Source organism: Taudactylus pleione, unplaced genomic scaffold (genome assembly GCF_031769625.1).
Source record: "Taudactylus pleione unplaced genomic scaffold, aTauple2 ptg000259l, whole genome shotgun sequence".
In the NCBI taxonomy this organism is placed as follows: Eukaryota; Metazoa; Chordata; class Amphibia; order Anura; family Myobatrachidae; genus Taudactylus; species Taudactylus pleione.
Genome location: NW_028284661.1, coordinates 1,517,407 through 1,541,582, shown reverse-complemented (window position 1 = coordinate 1,541,582; position 24,176 = coordinate 1,517,407). Strand labels below are relative to the sequence as shown.

Genomic DNA, 24,176 nt, shown 5'->3' with positions numbered 1-24,176 from the left:
TGCCTTAGACAAAGTTTGTGTATATTGAACCATCAAAAATCAAAGGTTTCATTATCTCAGTCATGCCAAAACAAATCCGTATTTCGGAATATTCCGTATTTCGGAATATTTGTATATGGGAAGCTCAACCTGTAACAACCATGTCTGAAGTGTAAATTCAGAGGGAATACTACTTACCATCTCCAGTTAAAAACTTCTCAAAGAAGTGGGCAAAATCTGGTGACTTCTGAGCAAAAACTGCAATGTCTTCAAAATGGTAAAATGATTTAATGACATCCTTTGGATTCCTCATCACATAGATAACCTTAATAATAAATAAATACTTGATTTATTAGTATCATTTTCCATTCTTACTGGCTGGTTTAAATATATGTTCAAAATTAGGTAAAACAACAATCATAGCAGTAAGTTAAAGAGCAATTATTTATGTGATCTCACTCTTCCGTTTTAATGAAAACATAAAACAAAAAAATTATTATGGTGCTTTGAGCAACTGCTAACTTTAAATGCAGCCATTATAATTGCATTAGATCTACTATTAGGAGCAAATCCTCTCACGTGGTCACGTTTGTTGTTCTTACTTTTGCTTTCTTATCCCTTAGTCCTTGTGGAACAAATAAATATGAAAAGTGGGATATAAATAGACGTGGTGATGGCCGACTCTCGTGATCATGCTTAACGGGATATTTGTCTGTAGGAATATCAAACCATGGTACTCTCACAGAAGTTTCAATTTGTTCTGTGCCATTTCGGTGTCCTTCGCTACAGATTAAGCATAAAATTTGCTGCATCCAAATGGTTCCTTTAAGATAAATTGAAACAAAGTAAAAGGTTAAAACATACTTTACATTTTAATAAGAAATCCACATTGTACTAGTATAATGTACATTTTTTAACAAAATAAATAATTTACTCAGATGACTTGCCTATATACATTATGGTCATCCAGATATCTCAGCACAATAAAATGCTCAGGAAAACTTTAAATGGACAATACATCATGCAGTATATCATTGAAAAGAAGAAATGTGATGAGATAAATTACAATTACTGTACTGCTACATTCGTATGCTATATCATATACTAAGTCCTGAGCTACTTTACAGTAATCTATGGTATGCTATTGTGTCACTGTATTGCTCTTGTTACATTTAAAATTGGGCTTTGTCATTTATCTATTGTATCCAGGGCCGCCATCAGGGGGGGACTGCCGGGCCTCGAGTCCCGGGCCCGGAGGAAGGGGAGATAGAGGGGGCCCCGGTGGGTAGCAGTGCTGCTGCAGCAGCAGCAAGTGACAGCAGGGAGGAATATACAAGCAAAGTGGCCGCAAGCCAGCCTGAGATCGCGGAACGGCAGCCAATCAGGAGCGGCCGCTACGGCCGCTCCTGATTGGCTGCCTGGTCTGCGAGCTGTGATTGGCTCTGCAAATGTCAGCTTCCTATTCTCTCTCTGCCGTCCTGGCTGCCGCTGCAGCACCGATGCCACCCGCTGGGCCCCCCTCTCTCTCCATACTTAAACAGCAGGGCAGATTCTACCTGGCTGGCTGCACCAGCGCAGCCAGCTGAACGCACCGCTAAGCAGGTATACCCTGACCTTGACATGCTACCCTCCTTAGTTCAGCCACCCTTCCCTGTCCACCCACCTGTTCCTGCGCCCTATGCCTTTCCCCCCTTGTCCAGTCAGCCTTTTCTGCACTGCCCCCTTTCCTGTTACAGCCTTCTCTGCCCTGAACCTCCCCCCATAGTTCAGCCAGCCTTCCCGGTCCACCCCCCCAGTACAGCCAGCCTTCCCTGTCCACCCCCCCCAGTACAGCCAGCCAGTGGCGTCCCTCCCCACGGTGACACCCGGTGCGGGGAGGGATGCCATGCGCGCGGCACCTGCCGAAATGGGGGCGTGGTCTTTGGGTGGGGGTGTGCCAGGGGCGTGGCCTAGCATGTCAGGCCTTCGGGAGGGGCGTGGCCTCGCGGCACGAACCCAGCCCGTGGTTAACAAAAATTATGACACATTAGGTATCAATGGGGTGGTGCCGGCGGGGGGTGCAGGAGGTGCGGGCAAGGGCAGTGCCAGCTCCCTCACTGACAGGAGCCGAGTGCTGCACTTAATGCTATAGTGCAGCACCTGGCTCCTGTCACTGAGGGGGATCCTGCACCTTGGTGTCACCCGTCGGTGGGTGACACCCGGGTGCGGGCCGCACCCCCCGCACCCGCCTTGTGATGCCACTGCAGCCAGCCTTCCCTGCCCAGTACCCCCCCAGTCCAGTCAGCCTTCTCTACTCTGTGCCTCCCCCATAGGTCAGCCAGCCATTCTTGTCCCCCCTAGTCCCGCCAGCATTCTATGCCTTGTTCCTCTCCCTTGTCCAGCCAACCCTTCCCTGCCCTGTGCCGTACACTTCTACACTTACCCTTCCTTCTGGCTTTGTATGTGGATCCGGCCATTTTAGTGCATTTTTATATGGGTCTGACATATATATATAAATATATATATATATATATATATATATATATACATTAGAATCAATGTTGATTTCCATATATATGTGTATATATATATATATATATATATATATATGAAGTGTGTGTGAGTTTTACAGCAGTTGTTGAACTGGTTTATGTACCAATTGCTGCCCCCCCCCGTCAACTCTGCTCCATCCATCCCGGGGGGGGAGGGGGGCCCTGCCTATTTTGCCAGTACCGGGCCCCAGGATTTCTGATGGCAGCCCTGATTGTATCACTTAGTCAATAATGTGAAAACGTGTTTAGAATACAAGATACTTGGAATGTCCCGAATCACCTTACTAAAGCCAGATATTTTCATACATTATGTAATGACTTTAAATCGATTTGCTGAGTATTGAATTTTGTAAACTAAAATTAGGCTTAACACTTGAATCTTTTACATACTAGGCTTAGAAAAGTAGAATGGTGAAGGGAAGGTACAGACAACTGCAGGGTAAGTTTTATTATCAGTATTAACCTTTATTTATATGGCGCCACAAGTGTTCCGCAGTGCCTTACAAAGTTCATAAACAAATAGGTTGACCAGCAGCTTACAGTACAATACAATCTAGGACAAGGACATGGATAATATACATTGCTACACTAGCGACCATAAACACCCAGATATGCAGCAGAGCATAAGCAACCAAGTGTTAGGTGCCCTAGTGGGGCATAAGAAGTAGATGAAAGTAAAGTTAGGAGATGCACAAGATATTAGAAGGCCTTGCTCGTGAGAGCTTACATTCTAAAGAGGAGGGGCAGGGGTGACACAGATGGGGTAGACAGGGAGGAAGGAGCATGTAGCAGCAAGTTAGGATGCGAGCTGGAAGGCTTTGATGAAGTAGTGGGTCTTGAGAGCCTGTTTGGAGAATTGTAGAGAGGTGGAGAGTTTGATGGGGAGAGGGGGGGAATTATAAAGGTGGGGAGTAGCACGGGCAAAATCTTGGAGGCGGGAGTGGGAAGAAGTAATGAGTTGGCATTAGACGTGGTGTGTATTTGTTGAATGAAGATGGCAGACAGGAGAGTGAAGAGAGATGAGGTCAGAGATGTAAATGGGATAGGAATGGGTGATGGCTTTGTAGGCGAGTGTGAGAACCTTGAATTGGGTTCTGAAAGGGAAGGGGAGCCAATGGAGGGCTTGTAGGAGAGGCGAGGCAGATGTAAAGCATTTTGAGAGGAAGATAAGCCAAGCAGCAGCATTGAGGACAGAATGGAGAGGAGAGAGATGGGAGTTGGGGAGGCCAGATAGAAGGAGGTTACAGTAGTCCAATCTGGAGATGACCAGTGAGTATATAAGGGTTTTAGTAGCTGGGTGAGAAAGGGTCTGATCTTGTAAATATTTTTGAAATAGAAATGATAGGACTGCGAGAGGCTCTGGATATTTGGTTTGAAGGAGAGAGAGGAGTCCAGAATAACTCCAACACAGCGCACTTTGGGGCTAGAGGAGATAGTTGTGCCATCAATTGATAAATAAATAGTGGGAAGTGAGGATATGTTGGAGGGTGGGAAAATTATCAGCTCAGTCTTAGACATAATAAGTTTAAGAAATCATTGGGACATCCAGGAAGAGATAGCAGAGAGACCATTGGAGATACGAGTGAGGAGAGAGGGAGAGAGGTCAGGGGAGGAAAGGTAGATCTGAGTATCATCAGCATAGAGATGATAATGAAGGTCAAAAGAGCTGATTAGTACACCTAGAGAGAATGTATAGAGGAGAGTAGTAGAGGTCTAAGAACAAAACCTTGGGGAACACCTACTGTAAGAGACTGTGGTGGGGAAGAGGAGTCACGAGAGGAGACAGAGTAGAATTGGTCAGAGAGGTAGGACGACAGCCAGGAGAGGACAGTGTCACGTAGACCAAGGAAAAGAATAATTTGTAGGAGAGGGTGGTCCACAGTGTCTAATGCAGCAGAGAGATCAAGGAGAATGAGCAGAGAGTAGTGGCCCTTGGATTTGGCAGTTGACTTTTGTGAGGGCAGTTTCAGTGGAGTGGAGCGAATCAAAGCCCTGTCTGGTAGTCCCCTATAGTTTACTAAAATTATACTTAAAAATTTTGGGAAAAATGACTTCACAGAAAGGGTAGTGGATAAGTGTAATAGCCTCCCATCAGAGGTGGGTACTGCAGTACATCTTAACTTCCTATACTGTTACTTTGATTAAGCCTCTCCAATCCTTCAACTCCTTCACTGGCTCACCTTTCCTTACAGAATGCAGTTAAAGCTACTCACTATTTAAAGCAGTTCATCTCTAATCTCATTCCTATATCTCTGACCAAACATCACTAAAATGGCATTAAAAGGAGAGGTTATAATCATGGGAGACTTTAATCTACCCGATATAAACTGGGAGGTGTCTGTGGCAAGTTCCACTAGAAGTAGGGACATCCTGAATTCATTGCAGGGAGCCTCCCTCCTGCAATTGGTGAGGGAGCCCACTCGGAAAGACGCAATATTAGACTTAATACTTACAAATGGAGACAGAATATCTGATGTAAAAGTGGGTGAAAACCTGGGATCCAGTGATCATCAAGCAGTATGGTTCAGAATAAAGACAGATACTGACTCACACCATACAAAAACAAAGGTGTTAGATTTTAGGAAGACTGATTTTGCAGGGATCGGAAGATGTTTAAGCGAATCTTTGGCAGAGTGGAGGAACTTGAAAGGAGTGCAGGTGAGGTGGGAAAATTTAAAAAGTGCAATATTAAAGGCAACAGACCTTTGTATAAAAAGGGTTAGGAAAACCAAAAGGAAAAGGAAGCCAGTGTGGTTTGGGAAAGAGGTAGCAAGTATTGTGAAAGCAAAAAAGATGGCCTTTAGGAAATACAAGCACGACAGGAGGAGTATCTTGTAAAATGGAAGGAGGCTAAGAAAGTAATCAGATGTGCAAAGGCAAAAGCTGAAGAGAAAATTGCACAGTCAGTGGGTAAAGGGGGCAAAACTTTTTTTAAGTATATAAGTGAAAGGATAAAAGCAAAAGGTGGAATAAAAAGACTAAAGACAGAAAGAGGGAGTCTTGTTGAGGGAGACAACGTAATAGCTGATCATCTTAATAATTATTTTTGTTCAGTATTCACTACTGAGAGAGAGGGAAATGGACCACAGTTAAGTTGCAGGTGTAATCAGAAAAAATAGTTAGGAACAAACACATTTACAGAGGAGAAGATCCTAACAGAACTCTCAAAACTGAAAGTGGTTAAATCAATGGGGCCAGATGGGATACTGTACATCCAAGGATACTAAAAGAGCTTAAAGCGGTGCTGGTAACACCATTAACAGAATTATTCAACCAGTCACTAGCTACTGAATTAATTCCAGAGGACTGGAAAAGAGCAAATGTTGTCCCACTGCACAAAAGTGGAAGCAAGGAAGAGGCAAGCAATTACCGACCAGTGAGCCTTACATCAGTAGTAGTGAAATTGATGGAAACACTCTTAAAAGAAAGAGTCGTAGATTATCTCAAATCCAACAATTTGCAGGATCCAAAACAGCATGGATTTACTGGGGGGAGATCATGTCAAACAAATCTTATTGACTTTTTTGACTAGGTGACTAAGGAAGTAGATAAAGGGGGAGCCATAGATATAGCTTATCCAGACTTTAGTAAGGCTTTTGACACTGTTCCACATCGCAGACTGTTAAATATAACAGAGAGTTGTAGTAAACGGAGTGCAATCTCAAGAGGGAAATGTTACCAGTGCAGTACCTCAGGGATCTGTACTTGGACCAGTGCTTTTTAACATCTTTATTTGTGACATTGCAAATGGTATTGAAGGGAAACTATGCCTTTTTGCAGATGACTCAAAGGTATGCAACAGGGTAGACACATCAGAAGGGATAAAACAAATGATTGATGATCTAGGTAGACTAAATGAATGGTCAAGAACATGACAACTACAGTTTAATGCCAAAAAATGCAAGATCATGCACTTGGGTCTCAAAAATCCAAAGGCTAAATATAGTATTAATGGCACTATACTGGAAACTACTGAAGAGGAAAGGGATCTAGGAGTCACTATTTCAGGTGACTTAAAGGCAAGCAAACATTGTAACAAAGCAATGAGGAAGGCAAGTCAGATGCTTGGTTGCATAGGGAGAGGAATCAGTAGCAGAAAGAAAGAAGTAATAATACTACTGTATAGGTCATTGGTACGTTCTCATCTCGAATACTGTGTTCAGTTCTGGAGGCCATATCTCCAGAAGGATATTAATACATTAGAGACTGTACAAAGAAAGGCAACTAAAATGGTGCAAGGTCTACCCCACAAAATGTACCAGGAAAGACTAAAAGATCTTAATATGTATAGTTTGGAGCAGAGAAGGGATAGGGGGGACATGATAGAAATGTTCAAATATATAAAGGGTTTTAACAAGGTAAAGGAAGGAGACATTCTTTAAAGAAAGAGAAGTATTAGAACAAGAGGACATGTTCTAAAACTGGAGGGTGGTAAGTTCTGGGAAAATTTGAGGAAAAATGACTTCACAGAAAGGGTAGTGGACAAGTGGAATAGCCTCCCATCAAAGGTGGTAGAGGCTAAGACAGTAGAGCAATTTAAACATTCAAGGGATAGACATAAGGATATCCTTCAGAAGAAGTAAGGATCAATAAGGGTTGAGGTAATAATATGTTTAAAAATGGGGCAGACTAGATGGGCCAAATGGTTCTTATGTGCCATCAAATTCTATTTTTCTATGTAACATCAATCCACCCTGTGACTATTGCCTTTGCCTCTGCATTGATTACCTTCTCCTACCCCCATATCCAAGATTTCTCCAGTCCTGCTTTCCTCTTCTGGAACTCAATCCCCCACCATATTTTCTATTTTTCAAAGTCTGTCTGTGCTCCTCACCTTATTAGCTATCATCTCTCTACCCAACTGCCTCATTTCTTCCTACAGTAGTTTGCTTCCCAGTTATAACCTGACACTTTGGGTCGTATTCAATGAGCGGCAAAAACATCAGTTTTTCACCCAAAAAATGGTGATATTTTCGGCAAATAAACAGGCAAAAACATAATTGGCGAAAAAAACTGCAGGAAAGTTTTCTCCATCACTGACCAGGTGAAAAAAAATGCAAAATCCCTATTTTTGGCTAAAAATGTGGGGATCTCTTTCAGAACCATTTGGACACCCCCCTAAGGATAAATTACCCCAAAAAATGTCATAAGTTGCGCAATTTGGTGATAAACAACTGTGCAATTTTGGGTGAACAAAAATAAATACGTTGAAAATGATACAAAACTATTTTTTTCCCAGGAAATTACTGTTCCACGTAAGTTGGGGGTATGTTAAAATGGGTGCAAGTATATTTTTGTGTCATAAAAATTCAATTTTAAAAAACATAAAAAAACTCCTGCTGCGACCGTGTGCGATGTTGAAAACACTTCACACATCCATACCGTCCCCAAATAAATCAGACCCAATACATTAAAACCATTTTCAAAGTTTTGTTTTTTATCATTAGGGGGGTGTCCAAAGAAATCCTGACAATTTTTGCCAAAAATAGTGATTTTGCTTTTTTTTTTGCCTGGTCTGGGATGGAGAAAACTTTTCTCCAGTTTTTTTTCACCAAGTGCGTTTTCTCCAGTTTTTTTGTGAAAATATCTCCTTTTTTGGCAAAAAATGCAGTTTTTGCCGCTAATTGAATAAAGTCTGTAAGTTCTCATGAGCAGTGCCCTCCTCTGTTTTGTTATCTCCCTGCACTTCCCGTGTCTCCAGGGCACTCTCACTCATGGGGATTAATCCAAATAGGTTTGAGTTTGCAAAACTCGCAAAAGCGAGAGATGTGAGATCCAAATAGAAATGCCTATTCATGGTAATTGCTATGAGTGTGAGCAAATTTTTCTACAACCTGTAACCTGAAAAAAGTAAATGAAAAAGTGGGGAGACCATTCCGGAACCCCTAAAAATGTGAAATAATGATAAAAAAGCAACTGTTTTTCATTTAAAAAATTAATTAAATTTGGGGTGCCTAAGCTAACGGAAGAAAATTAATTTTGTGCAAATTTAAGGCTATTTTTAACCACAATAATTACATGTAATTATTGGCCCAGTTAAGCTAATTGAAAACTTCCATGTGCCTAATTTGTCATTAGGGGGGAGGTCCAAGTGGTTCTGAAGCTAGTCCTGACATTTTTAACTTACAAATAAAGATTTTCCCTGCCATTTCACACTCTCGGGTGGGTGTGCACAAAAAAAGGTGAATTTCATGTAGGAAAATCGAATTGGAATTGTTTTGCAAGTGTCATTCGCAGTGTAATTTAGCCGTGAGAATGGCTGCAGGACCCGACTCACACCTAAATGGATCGACCTCATGGTCTATGTCTATCACCTGAGAGCACAGGGTCAATGAGTAACACTGTTTTAATGCACCTATGTTTTTATGGGAAATTACCCTTCTGCAATTTCAGACCCAGAACATGCATGTAAAAGTGACATATACATTTTTTCCTGGAAAACCATATAACTATTATTTAAAAAATAAATATATGTGTGTTGCATTTATCTTGCACATGAATTAATTGGAAGGTTTAATCAGTATATTCAGTGCAACACAACTACACAAATCCAGCAGTGACAATAATAATACTAGGGGAAAAACATAACAGAAATTGTTGTTTATAGAGAGTGTAACATTTGTGTTCTTCAATTGTAGTTTTTATTTATATGGGCTGGTTACCCCATTTATTACAGCATCTGGGACCAATATTTATACATTTGTTTATAGAGTGTAGAGTATATTTCAGTACATCTTGCATGATTTTCAAATATTAGCCTTAAAAATAAATATTACAGTATGTTGTGTAAGTAATTAAACTCACCTGACTTTGGAAAGGTAATCATGAATATATCATCATCTCTTATTTTAAAATCCTGCAATGAGTCTATGAACTCTGTTGTGGTCAGTTCCTTTAAAAAGCAATATCCTTTATATCTGTAAAGATTTGAGTCATGCAGCACTGGTGTAATTGTGGCCATGGTTAGTCAGTGCTCCCTGTAATTAAAAGACAAAAGTAAAATGGGGGGTGCTTTCTGGTTTATGTATACAGTATATAAGACAAAACTCCATAAAACTGTATGATGAAAGTCAAAGAAAAAAGTATACATTAGCATTAATCAAGTGTTTGGAATATAACAACATAATATAAAGCTCAATAATAACAAAATTATAGGAGTGATTCTTCTTGTGTACTGCTGCTTGAAACTTTTTCTCTCTGTGACTTTTCAAATACACTAATATTAGTTTTTAAATTGTACAGTAATTACCTGCCCATGTGTCCATGGTGTTACAATTTTTCTCATACTGTACATGGTAAAGTTATTATGCATGAGAATGGAAAAGTACTCTCCAGCGCGGATAGGAACACTTATAAATGTATTTAGAAATTCACTAGAGATAGTGTCTATGACACAGTAATTCTACAGTATTTGTGGTAACACCCCTGGTTCCCATGAATGGGAGTCAGGGCCGGCCTAGATACATATGGGGAGTGGATGCTCAAAGGGCTGATGACACTGTTATGGGGAGGAGGAGGCAGAGACATGGGGGTGTGGGGGATTAGGGTTGATGACAGTGCTATTGGGGGGGTGTGGTACACATGAGGCAGAGGCACATGGGGAGTGGCCAGGGCCGGTTCTACAATTATGCATGGTATGCAGCCGAGGAGGAAGCGCTGGTTGCGACCATGCTAATTTATTATGTAAGCCACAACAAGGCAGTCAGTAGCTGAGGTGGGCCACAGGCAGACTGTCACTGTGACACAGCTGCACCACACTTGTAAAGCACTTGTAATGGGCCCCTTGCTTGTAGGGAGCAACGTGACAACATGCCGCCACATGGCAGCGCAGCATTCAAACAGTGCTGGGGCTGGACACCGCAGAGGGTGAATGGATGGCAAGAGCCACCGCCCATTTTTGGGAAAGGATCATATGTGCTGGCGGCCATCTTCATGTTCCTCCCAGGCCATCCGTCACCGTCGTTAATCAAGTCCCTCCTGGCCCTGGGATGGCTGGCCTGCTGATAAGTTGTTAACAGTCAGTGTGTCAGTGACAGACTGACAGTGTGTTGCAGTAATATATGTGTCTGAGTCTGACTTAGAGGCACTGGGCTTATAATGGTGTGGTTTTACTTTTATATATTACCCCTCTATGACAATATCTGACTGCTGTGTGTTAGACAATCTGTGACTGCTGTGACTGCTGTGTGAGAGAGAGAATGGGTGACTGCTGTGTGTGAGAGAGAATAGGAGACTGCTGTATGCATGTGAGAGAGAATTGGTGACTGCTGTATGCATGTGAGAGAGAATTGGTGACTGCCGTGTGCTGTGAGAGAATGGGTGACTGCTGTGTGCATTTGAGAGAGAATGGGTGACTGGTGTGTGTGTGTGTGAGAGAGAGAGAGAATGGGTGACTGCTGTGTGTGTGACAGAGAATGGGTGACTGCTGTGTGTGAAAGAGAGAATGGGTGACGGCTGTGTGTGAGAGAGAGAATGGGTGACTACTGTGTGTGAGAGAGAATGGGTGACTGCTGTGTGTGAGAGAGAGAATGGGTGACTACTGTGTGTGAGAGAGAATGGGTGACTGCTGTGTGTGAGAGAGAGAATGGGTGACTGCTGTGTGTGTGAGAGAGAATGCGTGACTGCTGTGTGTGTGAGAGAGAATGGGTGACTTCTGTGTGTGAGAGAGAGAATGGGTGACTGCTGTGTGTGAAAGAGAAAATGGGTGACTGCTGTGTGTGTGAGAGAGAATGGGTGACTGCTGTGTGTGAGAGAGAGAATGGGTGACTGCTTTGTGTGTGAGAGAGAATGGGTGACTGCTGTGTGTGTGAGAGAATGGGTGACTGTGTGTGAAAGAGAAAATGGGTGACTGCTGTGTGTGTGAGAGAGAATGGGTGACTGCTGTGTGTGAGAGAGAGAATGGGTGACTGCTTTGTGTGTGAGAGAGAATGGGTGACTGCTGTGTGTGAGAGAGAATGGGTGACTGCTGTGTGTGTGAGAGAGAATGGGTGACTGCTGTGTGTGAGAGAGAGAATGGGTGACTGCTGTGTGTGAGAGAGAATGGGTGACTGCTGTGTGTGTGAGAGAGAATGGGTGACTGCTGTGTGTGTGAGAGAGAATGGGTGACTGCTGTGTGTGAGAGAGAGAATGGGTGACTGCTGTGTGTGAGAGAGAATGGGTGACTGCTGTGTGTGAGAGAGAGAATGGGTGACTGCTGTGTGTGAGAGAGAGAATGGGTGACTGCTGTGTGTGAGAGAGAGAATGGGTGACTGCTGTGTGTGAGAGAGAATGGGTGACTGCTGTGTGTGTGAGAGAGAATGGGTGACTGCTGTGTTTGAGAGAGAGAATGGGTGACTGCTGTGTGTGAGAGAGAGAATGGGTGACTACTGTGTGTGAGAGATAGAGAGAATGGGTGACTGCTGTGTGTGAGAGAGAGAATGGGTGACTACTGTGTGTGAGAGATAGAGAGAATGGGTGACTGCTGTTGGTATGCAAGACAATTAATGATGTGTGTGTGTGTGTGTGTGTGTGACATTGGGTGGCTTCCATACACATAGTAGCCATATCCAAAGTAAAAAAAAAAAAAAGTCGGGTAGCTGCTTTGAGCAAGGGGTGAATAAATGCTGTGCCGCATCTATTCACTGGAGAGAGGGAATAGAAGCATGGCCAGCAGCTCCCGGAGTGCTGGGCATGCATCCAGCATGACAAATGGCTCATGGTCCAGCTTTACTCACGAGATCATGCCCCCTACATTTTTTTGGGTGTGCGCCTTAGGCGTACGCAATAATACACCTAGTGGTGCCAGTTAACATATTTGCTTACCAAAAAAATTTGGCTAGGGCCAACCTTGGGAGTGGTGGCTCAGGGTGCTAATGACACTGCTATTGGGAGGAGAGGAAGACATATTGGTAGTGGGACCAACCATGCTATGAGCATGGTGCTGTGCTGGGAGAGTGCATGTTTTTTTTCTTTAGTTACAGCAGTGTGCTGTGAGGGGAGAGCCTGGGATTATCTGATGGGGGCATAAGACAAAATCTTGCCTAGGGCACCAAATTGGCTAGGGTCGGCTCTGACATTATACATGGCTTTTTAAAAAAATAGTTAGCAAATTGTCATGGAGATAAGGGTACAAATATCACAATGTTTGCTTTTCTTGCTAAATCAGATACATTTAAACAGTTATAAAAGAAGTACTTAACAATAAAATCACAGTATCAGATAGTAAAAAAATAGATACCATAAAATCCAAAGAATAAAGTATGAAATCATAGCAAAAAGTCTCACAAAAATCTGCTACGTGTTTCATGGCACCTGGCACTCTTTAGCTGCCTTAAGAAGTTAACTGGCACTGTGTTTGCTCCCACACACTGCCCAATTATCTTTGCCTGTCTAAGCATAACAGGTCCAACTCACATTCCTCCTCACCTCCTTTCTGCCCCCGTTAATCCATCCTGCCAAGAACAAAAACAGCAATGAATGATGCACACACATGTGGTAACATGCTCCCCTATGGTGGCATGCATGCTCACTACCCTAAACAGCCAATAGAAATACAGGTGAGAGAGAAAGAGATAGACAAAAAACAGAGGGAAGAGAGCAGAATGAAACCAAGAATAAAGTAATAAAACAACACAAACACTAGTAATGGGATATGTGGATAAATAGGGGTAAGAATAGGGAAAGACAGGAGGAATAGGGGGAAATGGGCAGCATAGGGGAAAGAATAGGGAGAGGAACAGGGGCAGATGGGAAGAGGGACACTGTAAGAATGGGCATTATCAGGGGAGATGGGAGCATTAGGGGAAAGGATAGGTGAGATGAAAGGAATAAAGGGAAGAGTAGGGAAGGAAGAATAGGGGAAGACTGGATGAATAGGGGCATATGGGAGGGATAAGGCAAGAATTGTGAGTAATGGGAAAATTAAGGATATAGGAGGAATAGGGAGGAGAATAGTGGGAGACTGGAGGAATAGAGGGAGAGAAGAGAAATAGAGGAAAGAATGAGGGGACACAGGAGGAATGGGGGATGAGAAAGGAATAGGGGAGATGGGTGGAATAGGGGCAGGCACAGGGAAGATGGAAAGAATAGGGGAAGAATATGGAGAATGTCATAAGAAAACTACACAAAAAACTAGTAATTGGAGAGGGGAGAGGAATAGGGGTAAGAACAGGGAAAGACAGGAGGAATAGGGGGAATATGGGAAACAAAAGGGAGTGGAGCATGGGAGATGGAAGGAATAGGGGGAGAGGGGAGGAATAGAGAGAAGAATAGTTGGAGACTGGAGGAATGGGGAATAAGGGAGGAATAGGGGGAGATGGGAGAAATTAGGGCAAGCATAGGGAAGATGAAAGGAATGGGGGAAGAAAAAGGGGAGATGTGAGGAATAGGAGAAATAATACAGAGAGACTAGATGAATAGGGGCAGATGGGATTAATAGGGTGAGTATAGGGAGAAATAGAGGAGGAGATGGGAGAAATACAGTAGTTAGAGATGGAAGAAATAAGGGGAAATTGATGAATAGGGAGAGATAGGATGAATAGGGAGTATACAAGGGGAGACAGGAGGAATAGTGGAAAAAATAGGGGAGATGGGAGGAATAGGGGAGATGGGAGGAATATGGGAAATAATAGGGAGTGGAACAGGCAGAAATGGGAGGAATAGGGGGAGAGGAGAGGAATAGAGCGAGAAGTAGAGAGAGAGACAGGAGAAATAAGGGCAAGAATATGGGTACACATGAGAAATATAGGGAAATGGGAGGAATGGGGGAAGGTGGGAGGAATATGGGGACAAAATGGGGAGATGGAAGGAATAGGGGCAAGAAAAGGGGATAGGAGAAGAAAAAGGTAAGATGACACGAATAAGGGGAGTAATAAGGGGAGACAGGGAAATTAAGGGCAAGAATAGGGGTAGACAGGAGAATAAAGAGGAGATAGGATTAGTAGAGGGAGACCTGAGGAATAGGGGGAAGAATAAGGGGAGACTGGAGACATAGGGGGATGAATATGGGAAGACAGGAGTTATATGGTCAAGAATAGGGAGAGATAGGAGAAATAGGGGAAGAAAGAGAGGGAGATGGGAGGGACAGAGGGAAAAATAGGGCGAGAGAGAAGGAATGGGGGAGACAGGAGGAATATGCAGGCCCACCAAGAGCCGTGCCGGGCCCCGGTAAAAAAGTCGGCATGGCCTAATCAAGGGAGGCTTGGTCACGCCCCCTTAAGTAAAAAAAAAAGTTTTGCAGCGCCGCTCGAGGGGGCGCAGTGAGCCCCCTCAGCCCGGCAATCAGCTTGATCGCTCCCCCCACAGGCATAGGAGACTGCTGTGGCTGCTTCTTAGCAGCTGTGCGCAGTCTTCCAGTGCATCCCAGCACACAGCAGCGTGTGCTGGGCTGCTGTGATGTAAGAGGGGGGAGCAGTGCCCAGACCCGGGCCCCCGCCGGCTCCCTCCAGCAAGCCCGGGTAATTAGTACCTGCCCCCGCCCCCCCTCTTGGCACCCCTGGGAATATGGCAAAGAATTGGTGGAAGATGGGATAAATAGGGGGAAGATAATGGGGGAAGTAGAATTTGCATCCAAATCTGACATCTCTACCGCTCTATTGTTAACTGTTGTACATGATGTAATGTCTTACATATAGTTAGGGTATGTCCACACATTCACACATATGGTTTGGATGTCCATCTATCACTTTGTTTTTTTATAGCTTGAATAGGTGAAAGGGAGGCAGAAGTACACACAATAATTATGACAGAGCATGTAGCCAGCGCTGATAAGCACACGAACCCCATCTGTTTGTCTTCCAACTAAAAAGTTTGGTTGCACACCATTTATAAATCAATACAAAATAGTTATATATAATTCTTCTTAAACTAACATAGTCCACCATCAACTGTACTACTAAGATACTGAAAAACACACACAACCCAATTACAGTACTAGTGCAGTTTGGTGATAAATAAATGACACAGAGCAAGTCAAACAATCAGGAAATGTTTAGTGAGATACTATGATAGATTCTCTGTTTTGACATCATATTCATTTTCGCTGTGATATTTGACTTATGTATGCTGGATATAATTCTCTAGCTCTGTTCCTACAGTTTTTTAGTGCCCCTCTGTAATCTTTTTAAATAGTTGGTGTACTGTTACCACTTGGTCTAGCAAAGCAACAGTACAATCTAAAGCATGTAACAGGGTGGTCTTATTCAAATTTTTTTACTGCAACCTTGGAGTGAGAGCATGTTCCATATAGTTACAGAGTGTGGGTAGCGAGATAAGTAGTCATAACCAGCATTCACATGATTGAAATATTTAAACAATGAATATATCAATAAAAAGTATTTTATTAAAATGGTTCTGCAAATCTCTCCACCTCAGCCTCCCAAGTGTTCAACGCATCAGCATCATCCTTTGGATTATTTGATATCTGTGTGGCCTATTTATCTTGTTCTCCTCAGAGGGTCTGCTATTTATCTAGTTCCTGCTTGCCTCCTGTCATATATTTGCTTTCACTTTTACCCTTCTATTGCAGATTTTGGGGCAAACTTGTCAATTATCAGGCTTTTACACTTGATAATTATATTATAGAAAGCAGCGTAGGTCTGAGTTGCTACCCCTTACTATTATTAATTTGGTGGTAGAGATAGTTAAAGATTTTAAATTACTGGGCACTGTTCCGATGATCTGACGTGAACCTCTATTATCAGACCAATGGTGAAGAAGGCTCAACAGCGCCTATTTTGTTTAAGGAAACTGTGCGTGGCAAATTTAACTAAGGAAAATAACCAAGGAACTTTATACATACATATGTGTTACATGTGGGAAGGGGCATCATAGCATGTGCTATTCTGGGTACCAGGGCTCATTGGAACTTTGCGTCCAACAGGTATAGTATATAGTGGGCCCCACAATTTCTGATGAAAGCCCTGAACGCAGCCACTGATTCTCGACCCAGGTGTTACCAGCACTCCTCGAATACCCTTGCCAGTGAGTTCAGCTGCCGGCGCAGGGTACATACATACAGTATATGCTACAAGCAGCACTTTTTCTATACTTCCAGCTGGTGATCTACACTGCCAGCACCAGGCTTGTGCACTGCTGCTCTGATGGACAAATCCTTCTGCAGGTGCAGTTTACCAGCACTCTGCTACATCTTCAGCTGGTGAGTTATACTGCATAATTATTGTGTATTATCACTGCAGCCATTGTACTCACACTGTATTTTTCAGACACCTGGAATCTGTACCCCTTCATCATAGTACAGGACAAATCAGATTTGTCATGCCCCTTCCCTGTGAGGCCACGCCACTTTTTCCAGCATGCCCCTTATGTCCTTATTGTTGCTCTTTCTGGTCCATGACACACAAAAACCTAGTATGGCACTAGAATGGGTTATGGCTATCCTACGGTTTGCAGATCTTCCTAAATGGGGGTGCTGAGGATTTACATTAGGGGGCTGACTTATTGTAGATAGTCAGGCTTCAGATTTTTCTATGGTAAAGGGTCACATGACTCACAGTACTAGATTCTTTCTTTAAAAGTATTTTCATTTATTAGCTACTGTGATGGACATTGAACCTGGAGTGTGAAGTTTAATTACCTATAATTATAAGAACCCTATAATTACCTATATTTTCCCTTTTCTTTTGCAGAGTCAAAATATACAACAATGGAAAGTATTTTATAATAGTGCACACTGCTAAACATATCTATTATTTTCCATTTTCCCTTCCCACAAAATTAGTATGTGAAATAGTGAAATATAAAAGTGACCAGTGAATATGTAAAAAACTGCTCTTAAAATAATGGTTTTATAGATTCACAATGTTAGTCTTCATATATTTAATAATATTTTAATTCTCTAAATCTTTAATTCTGTGTATCTATCAAATGTACTCATATATTCAAATTAACATTTTAGTTTCTTAAGCATGGCCTAGATAAATTTATATCAGCATGAATGTTGCACAAGAATTAATGCAGATAGCAGTCTGGGTATGCGGTCATATAGTGAGTATGTCGACCTCACAATGTCGGTGCTGGGATCCCAACATGGTTTTAATGCGCTTTACAGCATTTCACCCAGGACCGATGTTATATATTTAAAATTCTGATTACTATCATATTTAAATTTATAACATTAAGGTCGAGACACTCACTGTACACATAGTGAGTTTCGACTTCTCATTACCAACCTTTCTTCTGTTATTGAATGGGTAACTAGTTTATTACGGTATATGGAAAATTGGTGAACTCAGCATTAGCTAAATAAGTTCAAATCTGATTACTGGCCCACATGTAATATCTTTGTAATTACCAATATCCACACACTAGCAATATTATATAAATTATATAAATTACCATCTTATGTGCACTAGAATTGAATAAAAATTTTATTATTATATTGCAAACTCCTCATTGTCAAATGCAGTATTTTGTGTAGTTACTGATAGCTTTGAGTATGCAATGAGAATTAACAAAACATTTACTGAAGGACATTTATGTTTACATGAAAGCATACAGTATGTGAGTTGAATAACTAGTAAAATAATAGATTACATAGGCTGCTGCAACACAACTAAAACAACAATGACAATACACATTATTTTACCAAACTCTCAATGTGTGTTTTGTAGGGCAAATATCTTCAAATAAACAACCAAAAGCAAACATCAACACATATATGTAGGTATGATTAAACAGTCATTTCCGCTGGACACTAATAATAAGACTTACCTTTTGTTTTTGCAGCTTCCTTTTCTGCTCTCAATCTGTAGTCTGAGTTGGCTATACACTATGTTCTTTTTATAAAGAAACTATAAGGAACTTTGCCAAAATTAGAGTCCAACCCTTTCCCCATAGTTTCTGATTTGTAACTAGTGAGATTCCGTGTCATTGAAAAGGCTGCATGTTCTAAAGGAAAAATGTACATTGTAGCTTGCATCAGTTATAATGTATTGCTTTATATTGTTATACATATTTGTATTTTTATTATTTTAAAAGGAATATCATATTGCAGGGAGACTTTTTGTTTTGTAGCTAGCAATCATGAAATAACTCATTTGATTAATGTTGCCATTTTGCTAACATGGGATCATGTCAAAATTTTATTTTTTGCATTAGGCCAGAGGTTCCCAATCTCTGCCATTACAGTTGAAGTTTTAAGGATATCTATGAATCCAGATGGGTTAATCAAATTGACAGAGGTACTAATTAAGTCACCTCTGCTCAACCATAGATGTCCTTAACACATGGACAGTAATAGCGGAGTTTGGGAACCCCTGTTTTAGGCAATTATACCCTGCATCCGCTTGTTACAAATTTATGTTTTGCTTTTTGGTGTTCCCTGTTTAATTTACTGTATATAGATGAGTCCTCATACATCTAGCCTCAATACGCCATGCAACACGACCTGCCTGGTGTGAGTGAGCTGCCAGGTCCAATTCTACTAAACTAGGATGGACCAGCAGATTGTGCTTATTAATTTGTTATGCGACAAGTGCTATGAACATAAAAATGTGTGATCTGGGTCTGTGTCATTTCCCTACAGTATTATTAATCTCAATAACATTCATTTCGAGTCAATCCAGTCACTTATGACCACCTCACAATATTGTTTTCACCAATATTGGCCAAATGCTGCAGTGAGCTGACTGGCTGAACTAAATGACAGAGCAGCGGCACAAACACACTGCTGTTTTAAAGAATATAGCACATCTATGAAACATTGCCACACAGGCAGTGGCATAAAAGAAAAGTCATAAAAGATGGAATTGTACTTCCATCCACCCTTATGTTGTTTATTAAAAAAGATATGCACAGTTTAACAAACCAAGCAGTTCAGTGACAGGGACTGCCACTTTTGTGACAGAAGTGGTTGGTTTGTTTGGGCCCCACAAAACAAGGGGCTTAAGGTAGTTAATAATGTTGTTTTGTTAATGATCTCTTTTCTACAGTGGGATGATGAAGTCATAATTATCCTTATCCTCAACCTCTTCAGTGTTACCAACATCATAATAATCATCATCATCATCACCACACAATATTAACTCTTCCCCGCTGGAATATCTCATTACAGAAGTCTCTGTACTTTGACATAATTGGCAGGAAAGTTCTTCCTCATGGAATTTGTAGTTCATTTAAATGAATATATTTTTTCAACATTTTGAGGAAGTAGCCTCCTACGCCGATCACTCACAAGGTTCCCAGCTGTGCTAAACTCTCTTTCCAAGTACACACTGGAGGGTGGCAGCTTAAGTAAAGCGTAGCGAGTTGGTACAGGGGGCTCCAAATTGATTTTTTTCTCTAGGTAGTCAAAAGGACTGTCTGATATGCTCATTTGTACATTGTCATTAAAATAAATCCCCCACCATTCTATGGATGTTTATTGTATCATATTGAGTCACAGTAGGTGTGTCACTAAATTGTCTAAGTCTTTGACTCATCCTCATTGCCAATGGGTCTCTTTTCTTTCTCAGTTTTCTCCTGGCAGCAGTAGTTGCAGGAGAAACTGACGTAAGAGGCGTTGTCGTGTCATGTGCCACTTGAGCTGCCAACTTGCTCACAAGGAGCTCTTTGCATCTATTAAGATCTGTGTCAGTTGTAAAGAAAAAAATTAGGACATTAAACCTAGGATCAAGTATGGTCGCAAAAAATGTAGTGATCTGATTTCAAGATGTTGACAACCCTTTGGTCCTGGTGAAGCGAATAAAGAACTTGATCTACAAGTCCAACATACGGGATTGCTTTGTTTCATCTCCTTTTCAGTTTATCAAGCTGCTTTTTCATAAGTCTAATTAAGGGAATAACCTGACTGAAGCTTGCAGTGTCTGAACTCACTTCATAGGTTACTACTTTGAATGGTTTCATTACCTTGCATAAAATGGAAAGTATTGTCCACTGTGCTGGACTAAGGTACATTCTCCCTACTCCCCTATGTCATGGCTTGTTGTGTAGGTTTTGATGGCTTGTTGCTGCTTGTCCATTAGTTGAAGCATATAAAGGGTGGAATTCCACTTTGTTACTACCTCTTGCTTCAGTTGAATGCATGGCATATTGAACTGTTCTTGCAGCCGCTGCCATCTTTTACATGCTGTTGCGGAATGCCAAAAATGACCAGAAATTTTTCAGGCCACAGACAGCAACCCCTGCACACACCTCACATTAAAATAAAAAATCTGTACCACCAAGTTTATTGTGTGTGCAAAACATGGGACATGTTCAAATTCACCCAGTTGTAATGCTCTCACAATATTGTTGCATTATCAGAAATGACAAATCCTGAGGAGTGTCCAAGAATCAGGGTAAGTCATTTTCTATTAGAACCCTTAGCTTTTGTAACAGGTTGATATCGGTATGCATCTTATTGAAGCCTGTGATATAGAGAGTAGCCTGACTGTGACTGAGCTGGCCTTTTGTGACGCTGCTGAAGGTGATACAGCATCTCAGTGGGCTGTCACAGTTATGTAATCTTTAGTTTGACCATTACCACTTGTCCACATATTTGTGGTTAAGTGAATTGTGGGTACAATGGAATTTTGTAGGCTAAGAATTCATTTTTTTTAACATCCTGGTAAAGGCGAGGTTTTGTTTTTTTGGTAAAATGGAAATGAGATGGAATTTGGTAGTGGGAAAAGAGGACCTTAATTAACTGTCTAAAACCATATGCATTAATGGCAAATATTGGACGCAGATCTTATACTTGCATAGCCATCATGGCTTCAGTGATCTGCTGTGCAACAGAATGGCAGCTTTCATGCATGCTTCCTCTTGCAAAGGATTGTTTCATAGTCAATTGTTGTTTAAAAATACTTGTAGTCTTCTTGGTCCCCTTCTGGGATGAACATTCATCCCCAGAAGCAGCAGGACTAGTGCTCAACAATTCTTCTGTGGAATTCTGAATATGGGATGAGCCAGTTAGCCTTAGCAAATTGGATGCAAGAGGATCACCTCTGATCATTAATGGGGAGAATGATGATGATGGTGTTAGCGTTGGAAATTGCATGTGCTGGGATCTAGCTGAGAGATGGGAGCTACCTTATGCTGGACTGCTTGGGATTATTTTTGTTTGGTATTTGTCACAGCGTCACTGAATCCAGGTTGCCCTTACCTGGTCCGGCGACGCTGGAGTCCAGGTTGGTGTGTGACAGTGGGCGGGAGATCCCTGGCACCTGCTGTCAGCTGCTCCTCTTCTCCCCCAGTGGCTGTGTGCATAGCCGGCCGCAGCTTCCTTAGAAGTGTGTGCGCCATTCTGTTTAATATTTGAAGGGACAGCCACCTGTAATGGAAGCGCTGATTGGGGCTAGTTTGAATCCTGACCTTTAAAAGGAAGTTCCTGGGAGCACTCCAGTGCCAGAGTATAGGTTCCATTACCATACTCCAGCGTTCTTGTGCATATCCTGATTATTGGTTCTGACCCTTGGCGTGTTTTGTGACTCTGATTCTGTCTGACCCTGGCTCTATGTTGATATCTGGTTCTGACCTCGGCAATTCCCTATGACCCATTTACGTCTGCTCCTCAGTACCGCTTTGTCCGTTTGGTTCTGACCCGGCTAAGTCGACTACGCTCAAAGTCTCCTGTATACCGACCAAGTGCCAGCACCTGTATAGGGAAACCTAACCTGAGGGCCGTGACCTGTGTGTCGGACGCAGCCAAGTCCATACCTTCTTGCGAGGATCCCTGATGAAAACCGCTGGAACATTAGACTCCACGCCTCAGGAATAGGTATAGCCAATTCCCTGAATACGGATAGCATCCACTATCCACCCGTGAGTTGTGACAGTATTATTTTAGCAGATTTTGACAAAATCTTTGCATGAACTTACTGCAAATGATGCAACAGGGAGGAGATTCCAAGATGGTTAATGTCCCTACCACTACTTACTGTATTTTGGCTTTACAAATGCCACAGATGGTTTGACAACTGTTGTCAGGATTTGGGTGAAAACAATTCAGCACATACAGTATGAGGTGGATATTTTGGTCTTATGCCTAGGCATGACAATGTATTACTTCTTATCACATGCAAAAACTGATTTCTCTGGTGCCTGACTTACAGAAACAACATCCTAATCATCAACAGCCTCATTAAGGAATTAGTTACACAAATATCCCCTTATCTTGTTGCACTTCCACAGTAGCATCCTCATTTTCTATTTTGCCACAATCTACTTTTTTTTAATATGTGTTTATTAAGGAAAAACACAATATACTGTTTCTAAAATAAATGTTAGACAATAAAATATAAATGCAGAGAGAAACAATCAGACAGCTAGGTTATATGTAAATCATACCAAGTGATACTGTGAGATACATTTTAATAAAATATAAATAGAGAAAATAACATATGGGAAGGAAAAGGAGACGGGTGGTGTGGCTAGATCTGCTAATGAGAGAGAGGGAGAGATAGAGATAAGAAATAAAAGGGGGGAATGTAGAAAGAGAAGAGAGGTACTGTAAAGGAAGAGTTAAGTGAAAGGGGAACGAGCATTAAGAAGGACAACCATGGACCCCAGACCTTATTAAATTACTTATTTTTACTGACTGCAGGAAGGGAGGGGATGCTTGCTTCCAGTCAGCAGTCAGTTGACAAGTAGATGCTGAGGTAATGTACCTAATTAATTTATTTTGATGATAGGTGGCAGCAGGAAAGGAAAGGGGAAAGAGAAAATATTTATAATCTAGAGGGACTGAAATTTGAAGAATTGTAAATATCAAATTGTTCACTTCTGACCAGAAACTGGCAAGTTTAGGGCAACTCCATCAGATGTGACGGAACAAACCCTCAAAAGTGCAGTCATGCCAACATCTGTCAGATGCATCAGGGAACATCTTTTTTAGCTGAGAGGGGAGCAGGTACCATCTACAGAGGATTTTATAAACATTTTCTTTTATCTTAACGCAGATTGAGCTAGAGGCAGCACCCCGGATAATCTCAACCCAGTCATCAGGATCTAGGCACTCATGCAAGTCTTGCTCCCAAGCTAGCTAATGAGAATCACGAGTAGGAGCTGATGGTAAGGATAGTTCAGAATATAATTTTGAGATCAAGCAGGCAGTGGAAGACTGATAGAGACATCGCTTCTATAGTGGTCAGGGGGTGAAGAGAAAGGCGGTTTTTAACTTTGTCATGAAAATTTCGGAGCTGCAAGTACCAGAAAAAGTTTTTAGAGGGGATGTCAAATTTAGATTGAATATCAGAAAATAGTGGAAAAGAGGTGCCTGTAGTCAAATAATTCTAATACCACCTTTTAGCCAAGGAGAGAACGCAAGAGGGAGTAGTCCAGGGGTAGAAACTGGGGATTTAAACAGAGGAATAATTGGGGTGGGAGATGGAGAGAGGCCGAATGAATGAACAGCAGAGTCCCATAATGATAGGGAATAAGAGACGATGAGGTGGTCACAAACTTTTTTTGGGTGACAAGCCCGAGGGAGCCAGAGAAGGGAAGCGGGAGAAATCAGTTTGAGAGCTGCTGCCTCTAGTTGGACCCACACTCTAGGGGAACCAGAGCTATTCCATAAGGCTCATTGAGCTAGCTGAGCAGAAAGATAACATTTAAAATCAGGGATGCCCAGACCACCGCTCAGAGTAGGTTTTTGTAACACTTTAAAGCACATACAAAGACGCTTTCCCACCCAGATATATTGTGACGTGTGGAACTGAAGAAATTTAAAGACATGGGGGGACATGGATA

At 41.9% G+C, this 24,176-nt stretch overlaps 1 protein-coding gene across 1 annotated transcript in view; it reads right to left on the bottom strand.

The window, feature by feature from the left end:
- LOC148514749 (amine sulfotransferase-like) overlaps positions 1–18,242 on the bottom strand; it is a 28,238-nt gene extending 9,996 nt beyond the window's left edge. The window contains exons 1-4 of the mRNA XM_088481001.1: positions 18,219–18,242; positions 9,315–9,483; positions 582–802; positions 178–304 (exon numbers count right to left, since the gene is read on the bottom strand). Of these exons, the coding sequence (XP_088337127.1) occupies positions 178–304; positions 582–802; positions 9,315–9,471 (505 nt within the window). The 5' untranslated portion in view covers positions 9,472–9,483; positions 18,219–18,242. The remainder of the gene's footprint in view (positions 1–177; positions 305–581; positions 803–9,314; positions 9,484–18,218) is intronic.
- Between the last annotated feature and the right edge of the window lie 5,934 nt (positions 18,243–24,176).